This window comes from Glandiceps talaboti, chromosome 12 (genome assembly GCF_964340395.1).
Source record: "Glandiceps talaboti chromosome 12, keGlaTala1.1, whole genome shotgun sequence".
NCBI lineage: Eukaryota > Metazoa > Hemichordata > Enteropneusta > Spengelidae > Glandiceps > Glandiceps talaboti.
In genome coordinates, this window is record NC_135560.1 from 3,143,277 (window position 1) to 3,170,827 (window position 27,551).

The window sequence follows — 27,551 nt, forward strand, 5'->3', positions numbered from 1 at the left end:
CATCCCCGACTTCACTTGGCTTTCGTGATCCCCTAGTACGCGGAATATGCACACCCATTTCTACGGCAAATAATAAACGAAATTCAAACCGACGCCATTTTTTCTAAGGGAGTGTACATTTTTAATTTCCAGGGGGAGGCCGGAGGATTTCTAATGAAGCAAGGGATTTTTATTGGTGCCCCCCCCTACAAAAACTGGTATAAATTATCTGCCCCCCTAAGACTTCTTGTTTTTATTTCATGCCCCCCCCCCCTGAAACCACTAACAAAAATACGCACAGATGAAACACAGATACAGCAACACATAGATTGAAAGTGAAAATGCTATAATAGGTGTTATAGACAGTGATGATTGTTTTTCTGATAACTCTGAAACTTCAAGCACGGCTGATATCTCAGACAGTGATTGTGATGAAACAAGTCCGACACAATTTCATGGGAAAGTTACCTTGAGAAGTGGCAGAGTCGCCGGTCAATTTTTGTTTCACTGAATACAAATATTGTGATTTAATAGGTTTGTGCACTGTTTTATCATCAATCCATGTTAAATGCTACTTCTGTAGGACATTGTGCACAGTCAAGTGTTCGGTTTTGCCTATATTTTATTTTATATACATATCTGGAACTTGTCCATCCTGACATTCAGGTTTAGGGGTTTTTTTGTGCCCCCCCCTAACAAATAGTGAAATTTTTGTTTAGCCCCCCCCCCTAATTTTTCTTGAGAAAAATTGGTGCCCCCCCCCCCCGGAAAATCCTCCGCCCCCCCCCCCCCCGAAGTTAAAACTGTACACACCCTAACCAATAGTACTCGGAAATAGTGAAAATGGCAGTTCTTGTTTGGCTATGAGATAGGTCATATAGATAATATCTTTATTTTTATTTCTGCTATTTTGTTATCACCATTCAACTACTAGTTATACCGAAGGCTGTCACCAAGGGACTGTGGCCGCCGCTGGTTTCGTGAAATATATGTCTTTGAATTCGCTCGAACGTGTATCGCCGAAATGGAGTGTTCCATTTAAAGTATGTTTGTTTTTCAACCAATGTTCCCGTGCCAACGCGAAATCAGACTTCCCTTTCGAGAATTTCCAATATCGACATCATACTCTGTAAATATTGCCATCTATTAGGTACTTGCTGTCTTCTCTGGTATGGATGTTCATCCATTCAAATTGTCCAAGCCATCATGTCAATTTTACATCTTCAGATTTTCCAGACTGTGACTATTGGTCTTTTGAAGCCACCACATTTGAAACGTCGCCTGTTGTCTTGTTGCGATTAGGGAGCGATCAGTTTTTTACGGCAGGGGGGGGGGCACCTTAATTTGGGACTTACAGAAGGTGGCCATCATTTTTACAAAGTGAATTAAAGGGGGGGGTCACCTTATTTTCAACAACTGAACGAAATCATGAACCACCCTGCTGTACTTTAATATCTATATAACAAATGTATGTGCATACAATAAACCATAAACTGTAACAATGGCTATAGATACACGTTCAATTATAACATAAGCTCTTTGTCTCTTGATACAACCCAAGCATGTGACATGGAGTCATAACATTGCACCTTTTAAGCAACAGTTTAGTTAGAAATGACTTCTCAATATTACAGGCCATGAGTTGCATTGTGCCATCATGTGATATAAAAACTTGCATGTGTAGCTGTACACATAACACATAAGAAATGAAATACCTTGAAATTTACTGGATGGACTGACTCTAAAATCTGTGCCTCCATTGACCTGAACATGTTCAATTGCGCACAAACATAGGCAATAGAGAAACACTTTCAATGAATTTGTATATTTATATGGTAACTGACCTCCACTGTGCATGTTTCCCCAAATTTTCTCACTTTCTACTTGATCTTTTTATTATTATTTGTGTCAATATGACTTGAAATGATTTAAAATTTTGAAACCCTAAAATTAGTAATATTTTCATGATATAACTAAGTTAAGTTTTACTTCTGAATGGTGCTCTAAATGGCATCCAAATGGTGTTCCATTTTCAAAAAGCTCTTACCGTGGGAGGGGGATACCCCGACATCCCCTCCCCCACTGTGCTTGTATAGCAGGCGCACACGCGCGTAGCGTGCACTTCTCCCCATACTGTTTCCAGTTCTCTCTCTACTTTGAAACTTACTGAAATCTCTAGGTTTACAATTATATTACTCCATTTCTAATATTGTACTTTATAATTAGCTGAACTGATTTATAATGGTAATAGTTCATTCAATCTAAGTGATATCCTAGAACATTTGGTTACTAAACCATGAATATTTTGCATGTCCATGAACAGACAATCACACTTCTCATAGGGTTCCTGTCTAAAGAGCTTTATACATGTGGAGCAATGGATTTGGGACAGCAATTTACCAGATACACTTAAAATTACTGTAAATGTGAGAAGTAAAATTAACAATGGAGTGTGCTGTATTGTGCTTTGAGAATCTAGAGTGTCTTTTGCAAGCAGAAGAAGAATAATTCTTGCCAACAGATGTCGGGGGGGGGGGTCAGTATGTTTATTTGTCAGGGATTGGGGGTTGGGTTGTTTTGTAGATGAATCACAGGGGGGGTCACTATATTTAAGTACAACACGAACAAGAAGTCACCGGCCCACCCCCGGCCGCGTAAAAACTGATCGCTTCCTTAGCAGGTTGTTCATCATTTCCATCACTTGTACCTGGCTTACTAGCTGGAGAAAAGAAAAATCTTTAAAATCACTAATGTCCGGGGCAAACCGGAGGAGCCAATGAAAAAACCAGAAACAGGGCAAATTGTGTCGGAATCAAAGGCTTGCCGACATAGTCATGTCCAAATACAAACGTACCAAATTTGAGTACACTGCTCACGTGAATGGTCGTCCATTGTTATCTAAAGGAAGTGTCAATCAAATCTAACGTCAACAACTTTGTCTGTCTTCACATTGGAGTCAGAGTATGTTAGTCAGTTCAGTTCAGTTCAGTTCAGTTCAGGGATAAGGTACCCAAGATGGATAATAGAAATCCCTTTAGTTCAAGAATAATACTAAGGCAGAGCGTCGTACAGATTTTTGAAAATGTTGACTGATGTTGTATTCACCACATGTGATGGTAGACTGTTCCATTTGTCTATGATCCTGGGAGTGAAAAAATATTTCCTTGTATTTAGTCTGACGGATGGCTTTGCAAGCTTTAAGTTATGACCTCATGTAGACGTTGATGATATTTGAAATGAGACATTGCAGGAATCCAGACCATTTAGAATCTTGTATGTTTGGATCATATCACCTTGAGTCCTTCTTTGCTCTAGTGCTACAGACTTGTCTTTGGTGTTGATAGTTATTGACCAAATTCAAGTTGTAACTTCAAACGCACACAGTCAATCTCAGAGGTACCAGAATCTCAGGACACGTATTCAGGGGATAAACTCACAAGCACACAGAATATTACTTTTGGTGAAGTAGGTGTATGCTTAAACCGACAATACGAGAGCTTTGAATTCGTTTTCCTTCACTTACGGCTGTTCAAACTAGATAGAAACAATAGTTCCCCGTAGTATTCCTACTACGACGCAGATCAGACACCGTAAATCCAGACGTGTTGCTCTCTTCCGCCCCGCAAGATCTCTCCGTGTAAAGTAGCTTATTAGCATACACCCAACATTCACATTTTATTCAAATCTAAAATCTTCATTCCGTAATACAAATATGGTTAGTAAATAACATGTTTACAGTAAACTTCAATTCTTTTCCTTATATAGGAAGTGTTTATGAACTACGGTTAATTTAATTCAGAGATAATCTATTTTGAAAATACTCTTTTCTACTAAGGCTGAATTCATTAAAAGTTGTGATTTATCACTTGTAGTGACACTTGCAAACGTTCACTTAATTACAAGTAATAACATGGTCTAGCTCGTATTACTATCTCATTAATCAATTAGACCTCACACGGTCGGGTAACCTAGATACAATTACTGTGTTTATAATACAGTTATATACTTTGTAACACCACCCCCTACTCCATAGTGTTTTGTCCCCAAAACAATTAAGCAATTGAAATTGAAAAGAATAATAAAAGAGTAATAAAAGGTATAGAAATGTTAATAATTTGAGTAAAATTCAAAATTCAAAGATATTCTGTGTAAGGTAAAATGTAATCAAAGAATAGAAAATTGGTAATAATTATTTTTTTTGTTTTGTTTTGTTTTTTTGTTGTTTTTGGTTGTAGTTAAAATGTTAAAATATTAGTAAAAGTTCAAAGTCTCTGAAATTACTTAAATGTTAGAATGTTAATAAAAGTATGTTAATAAAATTATTGAAATCACTTATGTCGACAGAAAATCACACGTCGGCATTGAAAGTTAAAATATACTTATCCAAAATCGTAAACACTCTTATCTAATTATCTTAAAATGGAAAAAGTGTCTTATATAAACGTAAAATACTTGTCTTCAACAAATTAAAATATCTCTTATCTAATCTTAACGCATTATCTTAATTATTACTCAAAATGTCCATAGTTGAAATGTTTCTTCTTATCAGAAGTTCAAAATTGTCTCACAGTGTAGAGTTCAATATTATTTCAACAGTCATAGTTGAAATGATCTCATCGTTCAGAGTTCAATGTTCTCATTTCAATAAGTAATAAAGTTCAAAAGTAATTATACAAAAAAAACTCAATAAAATGTTACAAATTGACGTCAAAATTGAAATCATCATTATAATAGGTACCATTAATAATAAATTCAAAGTCAGAAATCAAAATTGACTATAGTCAACCATCAAAATTCCAGTGACGCTACCTTTATATTGTAAACCAAGTTAAACTCAAGGGGTCACACTGTGAATTAGCCTTATCATGTTTAACCGGAGTACTTAAGGTCTTATTAGCGCTGGATTTACTAGCATCAACACTATGATACCGTGTATCAGTCACGTCTGGTATGTCAATAGTCGCATTAGGTGCGTCCTTATTTTCATGAATGAAGGGGCCTTCTAAGGGGTTGTCATGAATCGTACAGACAGTCAAGGGTGTCATGTCCTTATTACTATTGTTCATACTATCATTAGATTGAGTGGGTAGCATCGGAATGCTAGACATCTCACCAGGACCCTCTTCACGATCTCTATTCTTAATTGTTAGTTTTCGCCAATATTGTTTAATTGTACGAAGGCAGTATTTATAGGTGGCCATGAATATGAAACAGAGAGCAAAGATACACAGTGCTTCAATAATATATTGATATAATCGGTGTTCTGCTTAGGTTCAAATGCTTGTGTAGGCGATGGGTTCGTAGATTTATCCCAAGAAATTTGCTGTGCTTCAACTTGTTTGTCAGTAGTATTTGTAATGCTATATTCACATTTCTCATTTTCCACATCTATTATAATATTAAGGCCAAGTAAAAAAAAATGATAAGAGTAAAGTTACCCCACTCAGAGTGAAGAATAAGAAGATATATCCTAGTGAACCGTCTTTAAAATTGATTGAACTGTCGTTACTATGTCGAGCTTTGTACAGCTGTTAGACCTTGTCATCTAGAGATACAGTTCCCAACAGGAATTTCCCGATTAAGTTTTAACAAGTTACTGACTAGTCGATTGCATCCGTGAATCATTTGAATAGCAATCTTATCAAATAAATAGACCCAATACAAGACTTTTACCTTCAACGATATATCTAACATAACCTATTTAAGAAAGGTAAATATGCCAACGTTATAGAAGGAGTGTTATACACTATTAACAAAATGCCTTGTTTCATCAATACTAACGCATTTCTCCACCATGTCTTAATCAACACAATTATTTTATACGATATTCAATGCTCTTAAATTAACATTGATTATATAATCCAACTTAATATTTCTAAACATTATAATATCAGAGTTACTCAACTTGGAGTCGAAAACCATGTAAAGCCAAACAGACTATAAGAAACATGTATGTTTTCATATTAGACTCAAACGAAGTGAGACAGACTCTACAGTAAATTCATCAAACAGATTTATTCAATCTATAATCTGTTTATAAATTATTGTTTCTACCAAAAGGTCACTGTCAGTTATTGTCAAGACTTGTACCTAGGGGAACTGTAGTCGGTGTAGCGATAATTTAGAGTACCTTAAATGAACAGAAATGTAGACATTTAAAACAAAACATAATTACATACCAAATACATGGTGTGACCATGCATAAAATATTTTGGAAATTTTCCATCAGAAAGAAAACAAGGCTTGGTGTAGCCAAACACTTTCCTTACCATATAAGGTGATAAAATGTTGTTGTTTTTTGTTTGAGAGCGGTGACAAATGAGACGGTTCACTAACTATACAGTCAACAACAGTATTGTCCTCACCAAATAAGGCAATAAGATGGTAGCATTTTTCGCTGATAGGAGTGATAAATGAGAAAAGGTAATTATAGTGACTATGTCTTTGTTATCAAAAATTTCCCGTTGTTTTGAGCAATCATTGAAGAAGTACCTTTCAGGGCCTCTATCATTCAACGTCTGGCCAGACTAATTCAATCACTCACACAATCATAGCTGTCTTTGTTCCAGATAAAATAAGAAACTTGCAAAATCAATCATACAGGCACTCTTAAATGACAGCTCAAAACAATTGACCTTAAATAACTTTTTATACTATGTGATATCAATATTCAAATATAATCAATTTCACACGACGCGATATGTTAACGTCTTGTATGAGAGACCGTCTGTAGCAATCAAACAGGTTGTTTCCTAAATTGACCTTAAGTGTACATGTTCTATTTAGATTTATCAACAAATGCCTGTTTATTTCTCCATAGCTACTTGTCAAATCAGACTACTGCCCAGTAAAGTTGAATAATGAATTGAATTCCTCCCGTTCCAAAGAGGGTTGTACCTCATTATGCAAATGTTTGTCTGTCATGTCAAAGTTATGTAAAGTAGTACCGTCTGGGAGTGGCTGAAAGTAGTAGTTGCTAAACCTCGTGTAGTCTGAATTCCTACATAATTTAATAACGTCACGTTAATAGTGGATCCTATAAGTCCATTTGGGAATGTGCCCCTTAGCTTAGCCGAAATTACACATTTACACCTAGAGGGTATGATATTTTTGAGATGGTCCTAGAGCGGTTTTTCGATGTATAAATAATTTGTTGACGTGCTAGATCAATAATTACCCTATGTCGTTTGTTTAGGAAATCCATCCCCAGAATGAAATCTCTGTCTAAATTTTTAACTAAATGCACCGGAGTTTTGACCACTTGATTGTCATAATATACTGGAAGTCGTACAAAACTCAAAATAGGAATTTGCTGATTGTTTGGTAAATTTATGCAATTGTATTCAGATTTTCAGAAATCATCTCAATGAAGAATTTTATCAAATTATTTTGTAGATATGATGGTGACATTTGCACCAGTAGCAATTTAGGTACTAATAGTATTGATAAAAGTTCTAACCTTGCTCAATTACTGTTAAGAACCATCGAATCAGCAAATTTTACAGAATTTCACTTTGGCTTGTGAGAAGTGTTTGATGATTTGACATTTCTCACACGCCTCAGTAATTTTTTTTTTTTGGATAAAATCTACCCCGAGGAAGCCTCTGGCAATTTCTCGCAATGTGATATATTTACCACATGAATAGCAGCTTTGTTGCTGAGAACATGCATGTCCCGTCTTATTGAAATTGCGGCAAATTTGTCTGCCTAACAAAAGTTTTCTCCCTCCCCCTTATTGTCAGAAAATGTTTGAGATTGTACCTTAGATCTCAAGTCTTCACTTTGGCGATTGAGAATGTCATTCTGTTGGCGCAATTGTTCAGTGAAATCCATTGTGTGTTGCAACAAATTTTCCAGAGTCCTGTTTTTCGGAATGTTCCTTAATCCTTCGTTGGACGATTGTTGAAAATCTTCAACCGGTAGTTTAGATATTTCTGCCGTCTTCGCCTCAGAGAACGCATTTTCAAAGTCATTTGGTTCCCTTTCTTTATATCATATCAAAGTCCTTTTTCGACGAATTTTGTTCTTTGAATAACGCTATCCTGCCTGGAGTCGCTCACCAGTTTTACTGCCCGGATCTCACACCAGTGCTACAGACTTGTCTTTGGTGTTGATAGTTATTGACCAAATTCAAGTTGTAACTTCAAACGCACACAGTCAATCTCAGAGGTACCAGAATCTCAGGACACGTATTCAGGGGATAAACTCACAAGCACACAGAATATTACTTTTGGTGAAGTAGGTGTATGCTTAAACCGACAATACGAGAGCTTTGAATTCGTTTTCCTTCACTTACGGCTGTTCAAACTAGATAGAAACAATAGTTCCCCGTAGTATTCCTACTACGACGCAGATCAGACACCGTAAATCCAGACGTGTTGCTCTCTTCCGCCCCGCAAGATCTCTCCGTGTAAAGTAGCTTATTAGCATACACCCAACATTCACATTTTATTCAAATCTAAAATCTTCATTCCGTAATACAAATATGGTTAGTAAATAACATGTTTACAGTAAACTTCAATTCTTTTCCTTATATAGGAAGTGTTTATGAACTACGGTTAATTTAATTCAGAGATAATCTATTTTGAAAATACTCTTTTCTACTAAGGCTGAATTCATTAAAAGTTGTGATTTATCACTTGTAGTGACACTTGCAAACGTTCACTTAATTACAAGTAATAACATGGTCTAGCTCGTATTACTATCTCATTAATCAATTAGACCTCACACGGTCGGGTAACCTAGATACAATTACTGTGTTTATAATACAGTTATATACTTTGTAACACTAGCGTTGTTAAACCAAAATGATGAAGTCTCTGGTTATATGGCAATTTTCTTAGCTTCGGAACAAGTCGGGTCGCCCGTCGTTGTACCTTTTCCAATGTGGCAATGTCTTTTTGTAGCCATGGTGACCATGCTTGTAGTATTCTAGTCTAGGTCTCACTAATTGCTTGTACAGGCACTTAATGATGTCTTTCGATTTGTATGTAATAGTTCTTTTGATATTACCCAACATGTTGTTTGCTTTTTTCGCTGACTGTATGCAATGAGTAGAAGGTTTCAGATTTGAGTGGAGTATTACACCAAGATCTTTCTCTTCTTCAGTATGTTGTAGTGGTATGCTGTTCATCTGATAGACATTTGATGGGTTATTTGTACCAATATGCATTGATTTACATTTCTTAATATTGAAACTCATTTGCCAATCTTGTGACCACTTGTACAATTTGTCCAGATCTGTTTGTAATGTGTTGGTGTCATTTCCATCATAAACTGGGCGATATAGTTTGGTGTCATCAGCAAATTTCTTAACTTTAGACAGCATTCCACAATCATTATCGTTTATATATATCAGGAATAGCACGGGACCAAGCACAGACCCTTGAGGTACTCCACTGGTGACCGGTTTCCAGGTTGATGATGCACCGTCTATTACTACTCGTTGCTGACGATCATAGTCAGAGTCTACACTGCGACGTATAAATTTCTTGCAAGCGCAACAATCAAAATTGCCGGTAAATTCCCAGTAAATGTGAAATTTCACCGTTTATATACCAGGAAATTTAGAATGTCTCCTGCTGAATGCCTATATTTATGGTTTCACTGGCATTGGCACAGTTTTCACTGGCAGCTTCCTAGGCTGCTCGGACTATCAAACAAAGTAAAAACAAGGTTTTCAATTTTGAAATAGTGAAGAGATGGTATGTAGTTATGAAGGTGAAATCTCCAGCATGATTGCCTGCAGATGCGATCGTACAGCTAACCACACATGTAATAATGGGAAGCTTTTATAGAAAGTTGTAGCATAAATTTCACAGTGGGCGTTTTTAAGGCCGAGAAAAAAAATGTTTTCTGGTGAGTTTGCATCACTTTAATACCCTGCCTCGATCTTCTTTTTTCTCGTGTTTGTCCAATCAACCAACCCTACATTAATTGCTACTTCAGGGAAGACAACTGCACAACTAATCATGAACAATCAACAAAAACATTCGCGTTGTCACCCCACTTTAGGTCATGGCGTCTAATTACCGAAAATATACTTATTAAAACTAAAAGCTACATCGATAATATTGTCAGGACAGGTGCGCTTCGGTATCGCAAATGTATGTACCAAGTTATAATGAATTTGAAGCAATTCGTTCTTGAGATATAGCCTAATTATCAACACCTAATCAGTTCTTGCCAGTACCCTACAGCACACATGTGCAGAATTTCGTTGTAACTGAGTTAGCCGTTTTGGAGAAAACGATGGCACAGACAGACAGACAGACAGACAGACAGACAGACAGACAGACAGACAGACAGACAGACAGACAGACAGACAGACAGACAGACAGACAGACAGACAAACAAACAAACAGAATTTTCCACCACCCCCCCCCAACCCAAAGTATATCCTTCCTTACGGAAGGAAAAAATGAGCTGATGGCATGCAAATTTTCACTTACCATTACATGTGCGCATGCGTCGCTTTCATAGCGCATCATTTTTCTTGTGTGTCGGTGACTAGTGCCCTCATAGATGGAGATTTTTATCATGTGTAGAAATATGGTGGTGTGTAAATTTCTCGCCTTCGGGTTCAGGAAAGAAAGAACACATCAGGAACAATTCTACCAGTTGGCACGTTAGCTCGGCTGGTTATAGCACTCAGGGGAATTCCTACACGTGTCACTTTAATTTAATTTAATTTAATTTATAACAAATTTCATTTTAATTATTAAGATTAATTAATATGATGTATAGACAAGGGTACATATTTGATTTGCATATTTAATCTCACAATATGATGGCAATGGAATGGAATTTACTCATACGGTATACATCCAATGGAACCTACCTGTTCACACATTTATAAACTGTATTAGTATCAAAAGGTCACTTTCGACGGGTTTTTATTTTGTTTTTACAGACATGGAACCCGGTGTATTGGAGAAATTGGCATGATTGCTGACAATAAATATTGCGGGGTTGGCGTTTCTTATAATGCTAAAATTGGAGGTAGTGTTTTAATTACTTAATATTGTCCCTCAAGTTATAATTATATGGCGAGCAAACAAGGCCAAAATTAACTAGCGGAATATGGCATCGTTCGATAACAGGATATGGCATCGACTATAGCCTAGGTGAAAATGTGACATTGACTAGAATAAAATGACACGTTTAATTTGGGCCCGATTGCATTTCATACTAATTACTCTTTGTGTTTACTTACTGGTGATTATTTCACTTCACAAGATAACCGTATCTGTTAATTTACCCACAATGCAGTGTACCAATTAATTGTTAGGCCAAAAAAAAAATATTTCTGGTTCTGGTCAGCGCGCGCGTGCCCTGAATACCCCCGCGTCGATCCTTTTTTTTCCGATAATTTTTGCTTTCCCGTTCCTTATTTAAAATTTCCCTTCGATCAACACTGTATGCAAGGCTAGCGGAAAAATTTAACTCGTGTGATGGCGCACTTCTATTTGGTAACGGGTACCCTTTTCTTCTAGTACTGTTGCATACCCATAATATAACCCCCCGTACGATATGTGTACGTAATATGTACGATGAGCGTGGTTGATGGGAATCACGGGAAATAGTGTGTTCATTGTGCTAGGTGGTAAACCGCTCACATGTTTCGAAAATGTCTGAAGTTTGAGTACGTCGTGAGTAATCGAAATGTTGATATCAATTCAGCTGACTTTCGAGGTGTTCTTAGTTCTGGTGATCGTTTCGTTCTGCCTTCTGAATACAAAGATTTTCCTGTAGCGTAAGCAGTTAGCTCTGGATGTATGCGCTACGATGTTCGACACGTCTTTCCATCTGCGATGAGATGGAAAGACGTGTCGAACATCGTAGCGTATGCAGACTGCGTATCAGACTGATGATGGACGGTGCTCGAATGAAAACACTGCCTCCTCTACGTCCGTTGGACAGACCTATTTCTCGTTATGTAACGTTACAAGTTGCACAATGACATTATACAGTGGTTGCAAGGCAAGACTCGTTATTATCTTGGATGGGATTATAACTGCAAATCACTGGGCGATAAGATAAATTTGTAAATGTGACTAGTGATGCCCTAATGGATGATTGATCCGCATCGTACAAAACTTGCCATACAACAGTGCCAACTTCCAGAGTTGTATGACATCTTCCGAGAGCATGTAAAGTGTCAAAAATGTGTATTTACTAATTTGCGAAAAAAAAAATTAGGAAAAAAAAAACGCGCGTCGTCGCACCACTTTAGAAAGTTTACCCTGACCGGAACCAGATTTTTTTTTGGCCTTATAGGCATTAATACTGAAATAATGCTAAAAGTTATATGGTGAACTTAGTATGTAATTAGCATAAAGTTGGACGTGTTCTTGTCACATGTCATTTCTGCCTTGTCTATTGAGATCGGATTTTAAAATACAACTTTGCAGTCTTAGTTTGGAATTGTAAAATCGATAAATGGCAATGCTTAACTTATAATATGGTAAATAATAGAGTTACCACAGTGAGAAGACTAAAGCTACATTATGTGATGTGTGAACGCTGACGTTTTAAAATAAAGTTTTAGGTTTATAATCAGTCCAAGAATCGTTCAAGAACAAGACGTGTGTCTGTATGAACTTAACCACGTATGTTCATCTCCTTCCAATCAGGGATTCGAATGTTAGATGGAGAGGTTACAGACAGTGTAGAGGGAAGTTCACTGAGTCATAATCTGGAACATATCGATATCTACAGTGCTAGTTGGGGACCTAATGATGATGGCAAGACAGTAGAAGGACCAGGTACTCTGGCTCGTCAAGCATTTATAACAGGAACCACCAAGGTACGTTGTCAGATAGACAGTACGGTATGTCGAGTCGAGTCGCTCTGCCCTCACCGGAGTTGACGGGTGTGTGAGGGCGCCCCATCAAGGCCTGCCTGGCATCAGTTCCTTGGGAGATTTTTGTTAATGTCTTTGAATCTATTATTCATTTCAAATTTTGTGAAGGAAAATGTGGTCAACTTATTTTAAAACGTTTTCCAGTTGCTAGTAGTCTCCCAAGGGCTACAAATGATGTCACTACTGCTTTACAATCACTGACTTAGTTGACTATTTCACGCACAAGAAAATTTAAAGAACAAATTTATGTTTATAATATTTATTCAAATAAAGATTAAAAGTATCTCGTAGACTTGAGAAAATCTACGTCACGGTGTACCTTAGGGACCCGTCAGTTTATTCAGCCAGGAGGGGCTCCCTGTTTTAGAAATTGACAGTGTGTGTGTGGGGGGGTGGGTCATCCTGTTTTGAAAATTTTGGATGGGGAGGGGAGTCATCGTGTTTTAGATCGTGATGAAACAAAAATCTATTTCTAAAATGGTATGACTTTGTCTGCGTTGTGGCTGTTGTTCTTGTCCCCGTGTATTACCTATATTCTCTATTACTTCACCTAGAGTGACGCTCAAGCATAACTATACACATGTATTACCTATCACACTTGTTACAGAACATGTCATGTAACATGCTCACCAGCTTAACTAAGCTGAAGGTTTCGTAATGGTGTAATTTCATAGATACTTTATAAAAAGAAGTTAATCTAGATCTTCTACTCTTCAGTGAAAAGATTAATACGCCATTACCCCAAACTGCGAAATGTTACCTAGAATAACTAATTACCAATGATACTACCATTAGGTGAGCTGACCTATACAGTAATGATGCTATTTAACTTTTCAAAGAACATATTGTAACCCTACGTATAAAGAGTAGTTCCTAATACTTGATGGTGTTGTCTTGTAAAGTTTGGAACCTTGGAACCCCATGAAAGATGGACATATTCCCGTGTCAAGTTCTTGCCCCTATCTTTTAACTGTCAAGATTCGCTATTAAACCTTTTAAACAATATTTCAACCCTATGTAGTTGCTAATTACATGCAGGGGGAGGCCTGGGGAGAAATTGTGGGGGGGGGGCATGGACAAATTGAGGGTTCAAGGGGGGGGGCATGAAAATTCTGAAGGGGGGGATATTTTGCTCATGATTTGGACCTAATTTTAAACCACAGGAGCGGTCGTTTAGAGTAAATTAAAAAATTCTCGCGATTTCTCCGCAATACCTTCTAAAAGCTATATTCAGTGATGAGTTCGATGACAGCCATGCGAATGTATTTGTGTATGCCCTCCTCTGTCTGTCTGTCTGTCTGTCTGTCTGTCGGTTGGTTGGTCGCTCGGTCGCTCTCTCTCTCTCTCCCCTCTCTCTCTCTCTCTCTCGCTCTCTCTCTCTTTCTCTTTCTCTTTCTCTCTCTCTCTCTCTCTCTCTCTCTCTCTCTCTCTCTCTCTCTCTCGCTCTCTCTCTCTCTCTCTGGAGACTTTTTTGAACTTTCAAACCTCATGAGTAGTCGTTTAACTTGTAGTTTGCAAAATTGTACACTTTATTTACCTACCATACATATAATTATGAGGCAGTCAATAGCCAAGAAAAAGTGTGTGTCTGCCAACATATATCTGAATAGGTAAGTTAAAGTGCAATTAATATAGCCCTGCAGTTGTATGCTAATGTACTGACTCGAGTAAAATTGGGGTATTGAAGACAATTTTCAAGTACTCTATGTCTTTCGATAATGTGTATGGTTTGAAATTTTATGCCATTAAATGGCCTCCTACATGCCCTAATTTTTCAAAGTGTTTACTGAAGTGTGTGCGGGGTGTACTCATTAAAATTTGTGTAGCTAAAGGATGGGGTTACGAAAAGTCTTGGGTTCATTTCGGGGGACTATAAAATTTTTTGAGAGCGCAAAGCGGGGGCTGCGAACATTTTTGACCAAAATGATTTCTCCCCAGCTCCCCTGCGGTAAATTCTGACCCCTGCCTTAATAACCTACACATTGGCTACAGCTTATGAAGACCCCTAGGACCTCAACTGAAATGTGTACATATTCCCGGCATCTCAAGCTCTTCCCCCTACCATTTATAATCATGTTGCTATTAAACTTTTTAAAAATAATTATTTCATCCTTGTGTAGTCACTAATGACATAATGGTGTTTGGGAGACATATGGTCAAGCAGTCTACTCTGAGTCACGATCAAATACCTAGCATCACGTGAATATGACGTGTGTGTGTGTGTGTGTGTGTGTGTGTCTGTGTGTGTGTGTGTGTGTGTGTGTGTGTGTGTTTGTGGAGGGGGTCATCGTGTTTTAGAAATTAGTGATTGGGGTCAGTCTTTTCGATATTAATTATGGAGCGAGCTCCCCCCCTCTCCGGCCAAAGAAACTGACCTGCTACTTGTCTGTGTTCTTACATACTAGTTGTCAGATACCTAACAATGAATTCCCGCTTGAATTTCATACTGTAGACATATCTAAAGGACACTAAAATTCTAAATTTAGACTGGCACATTCTCTCCGAAATTTTCAACTGTTGCTGTTTAACTACTAGAAAAAAAATGTTGGTGATTGGCTCATTCCTTCAAATTACTGTACTTTGCGTCAATCTCAAGCCGTATTTAGTTGTTGACGAAAGAATCAGTCATGTCTATAAAAGCGCTTACAAGTCGACAATAACGTTCTCTTTGACTATAGGTTTCAATGATCAATTGAAAAGCATCATGTTTTTGTGTGCAGGGTCGTAAAGGCAAGGGCGCCATCTACGTGTGGGCGTCAGGCAATGGTGGTGGTTCTGACGACAACTGCGATTGTGATGGTTACACCGATAGTATATACACTGTATCAGTTAGCAGTGCTTCACAACGAGGGGAATCCCCTTGGTATGCTGAAAGATGTTCTTCGACCTTGGCAACAACTCTAAGTAGTGGCAATGGTGGCGATGCTAAGATCGTTAGTGCCGATCTACATGATGAATGTACCACATCGCATACTGGCACGTCTGCGTCTGCTCCATTAGCAGCAGGTGTAATCGCTTTACTTTTGGAGGCAAAGTAAGTTTTCAGATGCTTTTGGTGGAATTATGGTGATTAATGTGGCCATCGACAGATTTGTTTTTTCAACTACTGTCTTCAAACTCTCTCTCTCTCTCTCTCTCTCTCTCTCTCTATCATTAAAATCCCAATTCCTAAAAATTATAAAACATATATGGCATAAATGTCACAAATTCGTTTTATTTTTATATCATTTGTTTTACCATATGCAACCAAAGGTGTAGGCGTTCGAACAAACAAATACGAGATTTATACCCTTAACCTTTTACGTCGTAACAATGGGAGGCTGCGTCACTGGTTCTGTGATGTTCGAAATGCAAGCCAAAACATTCATAATCCCAAGTACCTTTCCAGGTTTTCACAAATTACGTTTTTTAGGCATAGTTTTATTACTTTCATGTTGACCTACCTGAGAAATATATAACTACATATTTTCAGTAAATTCTCCTATTGATGAAAGATGGAGAATTATAATGTTGTACAAATTAACCAGATTCAAATTCTACCCAAGTAAGCGTAGAAATAGATGTAGATGCTAATGTACAATTAAATTTGGTGTATTCTTCTTTCAGTTATCCATCCTGTGTCTTTGCTTTGTACAATAGACCGGGGTTTAACTACTAAACAAACCATGTCATGTCATGTCATGTCATGTTGTGTCATGTTTTATTTTGACATGTTTTATTTATTTTGAAACATTTTCTTTATTTAGCCAGAAATATTCATGCTTTAATGGTTTTATCATTTCTCCTCGATGACTTGTAGTTACAATGTGACTGGTATTGTCCTAAGACATATATTGGTGACTAATCCTATCTAATGATGTCTTACAGTCCTGAAGTGACATGGAGAGACGTACAACATATCATTGTATGGACATCTGAACCGGGACCGGTAGAAAAGGCCAATAGTCCAGGAACGTTCAAAACAAATGGAATAGGGTTAAAGGTCGACGAAAGATTCGGTTTTGGTATACTGAATGCCAAGGCTATGATAGACATGGCTAATCCAGATAAATGGATCTCTGTCGCTGAATCCAAAAAATGTATCATTACTGCTAAGGATGTTAACTATGAAGCCAGGTAAGGCGTAAACAAATGTGTGGATCCGATTATTCAATTTTAGAATAGATGGGGTAGGTAGATTTTTTATTTTATTTTAAAAATTTTTATGTGAGTGTCTAGTTCAGGTAGTTATGTTTTCCATTGTTTCCATATGGTCTCTGTGTTATTGGTTTCTTCTCATCAGATGTACAGCCATTACAGATTGGAAAAACAGTGTTTTCCTTCCGTAAGGAAGGAGATGTACATGTATTTATAATAGGGGTTGAAGTGTGTGTGTGTGTGTCTGTCTGTCTATCTGTATCACCATTTTCTAAAAAAACAGCTGCATCAATTCAAACGAAATTTGGTAGACATGTTCCATAGGGTAATGGCAAGAACTGATTATATCCCACGAATATTAATATTGATATTTATGGAAATTACACATCAGAATTAAAAATTACATAAGCAACTATATCACAAATGTATGATTTGATAAGGTTGATGGATGTTGAAGTTTGCATTCTTAAGATACAGCCTAATTTCCGAAAAGCATTATGCAAATTATGCATTAAAATTAATCAGATTTAAACTGAATGCCTCCCATGAGGGCAAATCACAGGTTTTCATTCCTACACACATTGTTGGAATGCATTCTTATTAAGATATGGCCCATTTCCTGAAAGTTCAAACAATATCAATTAGCAAAATGGGCAGCTCATCATCGGGATATTCCCATTGAAGGGAACAACAGCAGTGGAGAGCCCATGGTATGTATGATAAGTCCAGAGCTACAGACATTCAAGAGTTTCCGGTCAGATGACATCTTGCGCATATATTACCTTTGGCGGCGTGTCTTGTGACTTCATTGCATTCTGATGGAACTGAACATCGTACAGGGATTTTTTTACTCAATTGAAATGTAGGCCCACTAGACCCAAAGGGAGATCTAAATATATAGTATATGTATACTCACCAAATGTTTTGGATTTGGTCTGATCGAGACATATCTAGCTCAGGCAGTGTCCTCACTCGATAACATATAACACTAACTGCATTGACATCGGAAGGTAGCTGAGGGCAGCCTTCCGATTTCTCTTAAATTCATATTCTAGTAAATATAATAATTCAAATTGTAATTTAAAAGTCACAGATATTACTAACTTTTTTGATCTTTCAATCTATATCTTATCGTTATCAATGTGCCAAGCAAATTACACACGAATCTAATTAACAGCAACAAGATATTGCTTAATTATTCGATTTCATTGATATGCAAATTGTCCTAATTAACATAAACAGACCTTGCTCAAAAACTAATCAGGTCTAGCCATTATCCCTACCATTATATGTACCACATTTCATTATAATTGAGCAAGCCGTTTTAAAGAAAATTATGTAACAGACAGACAGACAGACAGACACAGACACAGACACAGACACAGACACACAGACACAGACACACACAGACACAGACACACACACACACACACACACACACACACACACATATATATATATATACATACACAAACAGATGGACGGACAGGCACACACAGACAGACATCGTCATTTTAATACGTCCCTTTACGGGAGGTAAAAACTATACCAACAGGCTTTAGAGGATATGTATGCTTTCTCTTGGTTTATGTATGGGCTAAATTAATTGTTTAAGACCATCAATTCAAATTACTTATCAAAAGTAAAAGCTACGTCAAGCAACCTCATGTGCGCATTGTTATGGTTGACATATATACTAATTATGCAAATTACTCATTAAAACTACAATCTATGCTAACAGGCTTTATTGGATAAGTGTGCATTGATAGGGTTAATGTATATGCCAAATTATATGGAATTTGAGGAGTGCATACTTAAGATACAACTTAATTACTGAGAATAATTAATTATTCAAATTACTCATTAAAAGTAAACGTTGTATCAACAAACTGCTCAGGACAGGTGCGTATTATTATGGTTGGTATATTTGCCACATTATATGAAATTTGGAGCTTCCTAATTACCTAAAATATTAATTATGCATTTTTTTCAAAATAAAACTATAAACTACATCAACAACTTTTATAGGACACATACGCTTGGTTAGGGTTAGTGTATGTACTGAATTATAATGAATTTGAAGTATGCCGTCTTAGGATATAGCCTAATTACCGAACATTAATGCAAATTATTCATTAAATCTTTAAGCTAAATCAGCAAACTTTATGACATATGCGCTTTCTCATGGTTAATGTATGTACCAAATTATATTGAATAAGTAAGCGTTCCAAAGATATAACCTAATTACCAGATTTAAACTGAATGCCTTCCTTAAGGGTATAGTCTTGCAATTTCATGATTTATGCAAGAAATTTAGCTCTATATCTGTGATTTTTCAAGTCCCAATGAAATTTAGTAGTCAAAACGAGGTACGTTGCCGTGTAGCCCAAACGATCATGTGCTGAATATTCTGAGAAAATATTGTGTTAAGTCAGTTTATCTTTACAGGACGATACCTATTGGTGATTCAATCACAATCAAGATTGATGGCAGTCGTTGTAAAAATCAAAAGTCTGCTGATGTTAAATATTTGGAACATGTTAAGATGATAGTATCTATAATTCATCCTTGCCGTGGACAAATTCAAATGTACATGGAATCTCCTAGCGGTAGGTACACCCTTGCTTGAAAATTACAATAGCTTGTGTAATTGTACATGTCATTAGCATAGTCAATTCTTAAATTATATTGTACTTAGAACTAACTATTTAGAGGTGTCAGAAACAAGTGGTTTACTCTTATTGATTTCTCCATAGGCACGAAAACTATGCTCCTTTCACAACGGTCAGAAGATAAATCCGGAGAAGGGTTTAAAAACTGGGCATTTATGTCAGTGCACACATGGGGAGAAAATCCGGAGGGTGACTGGACACTTACTGTAAGCGACTTGGTAAGTATTGTGCAAGGGGCAATAAAATGAAATGTCGTTGACAGATATCTTTGTACGAAAGTTTACACGGCAGCAAATGATGAAATCAACGTATCTATGTTGATAGACCAAAGGATCGAAAATACATAATCTGTTTTAAACCTCAGTTCGAACTAAATTACAAGGAAGAGTTGTTGACAAAAACCTCCAACATATGTCAAAAGTTATATCAGAAACTGGTTTTAAAAGGTACCGTATATATATATATATATTAATGTACTAACTTATTTCATGGGAATTTCATGTTAGGTAATAACTAACACAACCCCTCTCTAACCGTTTGGTTACATAATAATGTACACTATATGCGTTATTTAAAAATAAAGAGCTGATTAAATAGGCATTTTGCTGCAATTATCGACCGAGTGCTTGACTTACTGACTGTATGACTGACTGTCATTTCATTTCAGCGAGGGCATAATGAAAAATCCGAACCTGGTACTTTGGAAGACTGGGAATTTGAACTGCTTGGTACAACAGAGAAACCAAACCATCAACCAGAACGTGGACGTGTATACGAAGGGGATTACAATGACGTCAAAGATAACAGACAAACTGTAAGTATGATGCCATGGCATACGAAAATGGTTACAATTACGTCAAAGATAATAGGCAAACTGTCAGTATGACGTCAAAGATACTAGGAAAACATGTAAGTATGACGTCGGATAGTGGGCGACAAGCGAAAAGATTTGTAATGACGTGAAAATCAATAGAAAGACTAAGTATGACGTCATACCAAAAGGACGACAATGACATCGAACTCAATAGATAACCTGTATGACGTCATACGGAAGGGACTACAATGACGTCAAGTACAATAGTTAGGGAGCCTTCAGTATTTACAAGGAGGAAGGCCGGAGGAATCGGGGATGGGTCACATTTTACAAACCTATTCTTAGGGGAGGGTCATAGTTTGCATTACAAATATTTGGGGGAGTTTAACATTTTACAATCCGTAGTTTTGTGACCAAATTGAAGATTCAATTATTGTCAATTTGTTTGTGTGTGTGTGTGTGTGTGTGTGTGTTTTGAGATGTAAAAGTGAGATGAGCACTCAACATAGTTTTTACAAGTACTTTACATGCCAATACACAAATAAAAATACATATATTGTAAGAAAATCGTTGAGTACCATCTCACCTTATCACTCACACTGTCCGTGAATGTTGTTGTGAAAATATGATGGTGATGGTAGCAGTGATGATGATGATGATGATGATGATGATGATGATGATGATGATGATTTAGTTTTGAATGTCATAGAGAACACGGACAGTGATACATGTACTGACTCAAGTAGTGACAGTGAGTCAGATTAAAGTGACACTGATAATGGCAATACTGAAGATGAAGGTGATGATGATGATGATGATGATGATGATGATGATGATGATGATGATGATGATGATGATGATGATATCAGGGAACTTTTACAAGTGACCAGATCAGACAAAGTATACACAACATGGAAAGCACGTTTTAGATACTAACTAGATTGTGTATGATTATAAGAGATAGGTCACTAGCCAGTCTTTTACTGTTTACTGTTTGTCACTTTATATGTAGACATATTGCTTTCTAATACAGAGTCAAAATCATTTAATTTGTATGTATGTATGTATACATACAATGGGGATATTGATTAACGTTCATTATATACAGTTGTCATGGAGGGTCATGTTTTACAAAATGGGACAAAGGGGAGTGTAACTTTTTACAAATGGGGAATGGGGGAGGGTCATGTTTTTCATAACAGACCATGTGTGATTTCCTCCGGCTTTCCCCCCTTTGTAAATACTGAAGGCTCCCTTAAACTCTAAGTATGACGTCATACAAAAGGATTGTACTGACGTCAAATTCAATACAAAAATGTTAAATATGCCCGTCATATGAAAAGTATTACAAAGACAATCTACAATGTGTAAGTATGACATCAGGTGTAGTATATGAAAAGGATTACAATGATGTCAAAGACAATAAATAAACTGTAAATATGACGTCATTCAAAAAGATTGCATTGATGTCAAAAACCTTTGACAAACTGTAAATATGTCATCAGGTGGATATATGTACATGAAATGTACAATGTACAATGTACAATGATGTCAAAGACAATAGACAAACTAAATATGACGTCATATCAAAATGATTACGAAGATGTCAAAGACAATACACAAACTAAAAATGACGTCATATCAAAATGATTACGAAGATGTCAAAGACAATAGACAGACTAAAAATGACATCAAAATGATTACAAAGATGTCAAAGACAATAGACAGACTAAAAATGACGTCATATCAAAATGATTACAAAGATGTCAAAGACAATTGACAGACTAAAAATGACGTCATATCAAAATGATTACAAAGATGTCAAAGACAATAGACAGACTAAAAATGACGTCATATCAAAATGATCACGAAGATGTCAAAGACAATAGACAGACTAAAAATGACATCAAAATGATTACAAAGATGTCAAAGACAATAGACAGACTAAAAATGACATCAAAATGATTACGAAGATGTCAAAGACAATAGACAGACTAAAAATGACGCCATATCAAAATGATTACAAAGATGTCAAAGACAATAGACAGACTAAAAATGACGTCTTATCAAAATGATTACAAAGATGTCAAAGACAATAGACAGACTAAAAATGACGTCATATCAAAATGATTACAAAGATGTCAAAGACAATAGACAGACTAAAAATGACGTCATATCAAAATGATTACGAAGATGTCAAAGACAATAGACAGACTAAAAATGACATCAAAATGATTACAATGATGTCAAATACAATAGACAGACTGTAAAAATGATGTCATATCAAAAGGATTACAATGACGTCATAGACAAGCTCCAACGTCTATGGTTAAACTGTGAGTATATCGTCATTTCGTCTGAATTATTTTACACTTGAATTGAAATATCTGGCATGTAAATTGAATTATTTTGCACAAATATGACACTTGAATTGAAATATTTTACACTTGAATTGAAATATCGGACACTTGAATTGAATTATTTTACACTTGAATTGAAATATCTGGCATGTAAATTGAATTATTTCACACAAATATGACACTTGAATTGAATTATTTTACACTTGAATTGAAATATTTGACATCGCATTGCAATATCTGAATTATTTTACACTTGAATTTAAATATCTGCCATTTCAGTTGAAATATTTGACAAATGAATTGAAAGATTTGACATTTGAGTCGAAAGATTTGGTTTTTTACTTTAAATATTTGACGCAGGAATTGAAATATTTGAGATTTGAATTGGGATATTTGACTACATGAACTGAAATGTTTGACGTAATTGAAATATTTTGACACTTTAATTAAAATATTCGACATCTGAATTGAACGATTTGATATTTAAGTTGGAAAGATTTGATATTTGAATCGGAAATTTTGACATTGACATACTTTCCAACGAACAAAATGCCTTCAACCTTATAACTCATCAGATTAATACATTGGACTTATTACACTTTAATTATGATTTGTTTTATGCTTTCATGGAGGACATTGGGTTATAAAAGAGTAAAAATGTTGCGGGTTGTAGGGGTGATATAGGGCTACCCAAACTCGTTATGACGGGGTACATTGTTGACATGAAATCTGAGTACGCCCTTGAAAAGTAGGACAAGACAATTAGTGATAGAATGGTGTGGAACATAAACACATTTCCCGATATGATTGGTTGATTGGTTATACGTAACCAAAATAAAATTGAAAATGTCAAATATTCAAGAACACGAAAAAATGAGAACCGCCGCTAATGAATGTTGAGTGTTTACGAAAAACAAGACATACTTAAAAATAGACCATACAAACATGAAAGCTGTCAGTTTATCAGGAAATCTATCAAGGTAGTCAACAGGATGCCTGAAGACTTGTGACGCTGGTATGGTAATTGGCAATTTAACCGATAACAGCCTGTATTTGTATGATGTACATAGATTTACCATTTAGTTTTCTGACGTTATGAAAACTATGTTTATAGAACTTAGCAAGACACGTGATGACATGACGTTGTTTTCATAGCATAAACTATTCATGCTTTATTACGTCATGATTTCACGTGCTTTGTTACGTCATGATTTCAAATATCATTTACATACTCATTTGTATGAATGAAAAATGATCTAATATTGTAAGTGAGTAGTCAGAACTGACGATTCTAATTATACAGTGAAGATATTTTCAAACGACTAAACCAATAAACCGATAGCCAGCCAGCAATATATTGGAAACCACAAAAATAGTTATTGAACGGAAATTAGTCATCAATATAGTTAGCGTGTAAGGATAATGACATCATTAGCTATTAGAGCCGTAATTAGTTTGCATGCGACATTAAGTTGTGTAATTTCTGGTTTTTTTGTCATTTCCATTTATAGCAAAAAGCAAAAGAGAGCAGATAAGTCATACGACAGGTTTGATATTCATGTTCAATTCACAGGTGACATAATTTGGTGTGGACTGCATGTTGCCCATGGTTACTGAAATCTCATACCACTATTGGTCTGAGCTGAAAGTCACATGCACATCGATTCATTTGCATGTTCATGTAAAATCTCATTAGATTGTGTGAGCCATGTTTTGATGATATCATTGGTGTCTACGTCTGGGTCATCAGCTCACTAGATTCACAAGTCATATTTTGTGTATAAATTGGTAAGGACATACGAAATGTAGCCGAGATACACAAACGTGTAAAATAAGAGGAATGTGGTTCTTTATACTTTTACTATTAGCATTTAATACATTAGTTTATCTTCAATTCAGTCATTTTGTCAATGCATAACAAAACACTACTCTTACACCTGTGATAGTCTAGTATGTTTGGGAAACACTGCTGACAATTTATCATCTACAGAACAACGAACGACATAACTATTAATCCGAATAATTAGTTTATTTGTGTACAGATGGAGAGGTATTGGGTCAAAGGTTAGATGCATGTATGCATTGATAGCTGAGAGGTTATGGTGGATATTTTGTAGTTTTCGATGACTTGTGTTTAGCTTGTGAAAGGTATGGTTATTCAATTTGATTAATGTTCCTGTCGATGGATATTTGAATCAAAATGTGTTTTTCTTTGTAGAAGCTGGTAGATACTCCTTTAGATGCATATGAAATTAAAACCAGCGACAACCGTGAAGACTCTATTTATTCCCTCGACGACTCAACCAATGATAAAGACAACGATTTCATTGATTCTGGAAATATTGACGATGAAACAGAAAATCCTGAGGCGTTCATGAAGACTTATCAAATGTTAAAAGAACTTGAGGAAGAAGCATCATTAAAACAAATGTACGAGGCCCAAGTTTTGAAATATTTATTTGGGAAGGAAAACGATTATAAAAGATAAAACAAAAGGTTCTGAAATATTGTATAAGCCTTTACAGAGGGTACTCATAAATGGGATCCCTCTAATACTCCCCTTAAGAATCTTATAACGAACATAACATAACATAACGTCACAGTACTCATAACTATGTATACAGTATATCATTTATATCAAAATGACCCTAACCTCACCACAAATATGTCCCATCCTGCCCATTCCGCCATATTTCACAATCTGGAATAAACAGAAAACCTTTTTGATAGCTGTTGTCGGGTATACTGGGTTCAATGACTTAGTTAGCAAGTAGTAAATAAGCTATCTGTCCGAAAACATAATAGTTAGATTTACTGTGACTTTACAATGTTAACAATGTGGAATTCCCCCTACTGTTCAACTGTGCTGAATTGCACTTATCAACAGATATGTTGTATCGATAACCGTCAGGTTGTCAATCATGAAATATATTATCGATACGTACCTCAAACAAATCCATTTACTTTGATATTCCCCTTTTGACCGACACAATATAGGCCTTGCACCCTCACACACCCCTCCCCTTTCCAGGTATCACATTTGTTTCCTTTCAAACCATGTAGTATAAAACACATTTACTCAAATATACTGACACTACCAATACATGTGTTATCATTGCATTAAATCGATTTCACCTTGTACTCTGGTTATTCCACAGATATCTAAAATGCTTTAGCAAAGAATTATAATTTACACACTGTGTGGTCAAAGGGGAATATTGACAAGTTCTAACAATGGTTATGTTATTAGATAGCAAGAAAAAGCAAACAGCACACGCACACACACACACACACACACACACACACACACATACATACATACATACATACATACATACATACATACATACATACATACATACACACACACGCGCGCGCACACACACACACACACACACACACACACACACGTACACACACACCTATCTACCTACCGGTACCTACCTACATACACACCTACCGACCTGTCTGCCTGCCTGCCTACCTACCTACCTACCTACCTACCTACCTACCTACATACATACATACATACATACATACATACATACATACATACATACATACATACATACATACATACATACATACACACCTACCCACCTACCTACACACATAACCCCACCACACACACGCATGCACACACACACATACATACACACACATGCATACATACATACATACATACATACATACATACATACATACATACATACATACATACATACATACATACATACATACATACATACATACATACATACATACATACATACATGCATGCATGCATGCATGCATACATACATACATACATACATACATACATACATACATACATACATACATACATACATACATACATACGTACAAAAATAAGCTTATGGCGATAAAGCTACACTCGGACATTTTCGCGCACTGCAAATCTGCAAGTACTTCCATCTTACTTTGCAAAAGCTCTGCAAAACGGAGTTTATAATATATTGGTGGCTTATATTCCACGTTATAAAGCGCGGGTCATTATTATTTATATCTGTTCTGAATAATGTCCAAAATATGGTTTCTTTTTCGGATGCTACATGTAAATGACAATTGGACATACCTAGTACCTTGAGTACAGTGGTCCCAGTATTATCGATATTATCGACTTCTTAGATTTTGCATACAACTAACAAACTCTAACTCATAGTGTCGTTTGTGGTGTGTTCTTTTTTAGCATGTAAGTTATTTATAATGATCAATTTATATCGCGATCAAGAATGAGTTTGAAGTTATTGTTATATATTGGGTCCACTGTTCATAAGGTAGGTGTCGACAGTTGTATAAATGATTATTGGTTTGCAAATTGGCCGGTAAAAGACGTGTTTTATTCCTTTCCCCTTAAAATCCATTATTACTCTCCTCAGCTTATCTGCTCCCAATGCATAATTTCTCTTCCTTTTGAACGGGATCGAATTGTAATTAAAGATAGCTACTGTAAGATTATATACCGAATTGGTACGTTTGTACTTCATAGCAGTACATCATAGCCTGAGTTACGTTGGAAACGTCGTGGCGGTATATCACAGCCTGAGTGCTATCATATTAATGATAAAATGACATCGTTGGAATCTGAAATAAACTAAATTAGACGGTTATACTTTGTCTATTTTCATAAGAAAACTATGTGTGGCTTGTGAAGCTAGACGAATTATTATTAATAGTAGTAGTAGTAAAATACAAACAAGTCA

General features: G+C 36.2%; 1 protein-coding gene across 2 annotated transcripts in view; it reads left to right on the forward strand.

The window, feature by feature from the left end:
- The window catches only part of LOC144443255 (neuroendocrine convertase 1-like), a 79,429-nt gene extending 53,319 nt beyond the window's left edge, over positions 1-26,110 (forward strand). Inside the window, exons 6-14 of one of the 2 annotated variants that reach the window (XM_078132685.1) lie at positions 10,892-10,980; positions 12,615-12,787; positions 15,565-15,878; positions 16,712-16,960; positions 19,430-19,590; positions 19,738-19,871; positions 20,321-20,467; positions 24,339-24,374; positions 25,046-25,178. In XM_078132685.1, the coding sequence (XP_077988811.1) occupies positions 10,892-10,980; positions 12,615-12,787; positions 15,565-15,878; positions 16,712-16,960; positions 19,430-19,590; positions 19,738-19,871; positions 20,321-20,467; positions 24,339-24,362 (1,291 nt within the window). In that variant the 3' untranslated portion in view covers positions 24,363-24,374; positions 25,046-25,178. Of the gene's footprint in view, positions 1-10,891; positions 10,981-12,614; positions 12,788-15,564; positions 15,879-16,711; positions 16,961-19,429; positions 19,591-19,737; positions 19,872-20,320; positions 20,468-24,338; positions 24,375-25,045 lie in introns of both variants that reach the window. The other variant, XM_078132684.1, reaches the window with a different exon arrangement.
- The last annotated feature ends 1,441 nt before the right edge of the window (positions 26,111-27,551 follow it).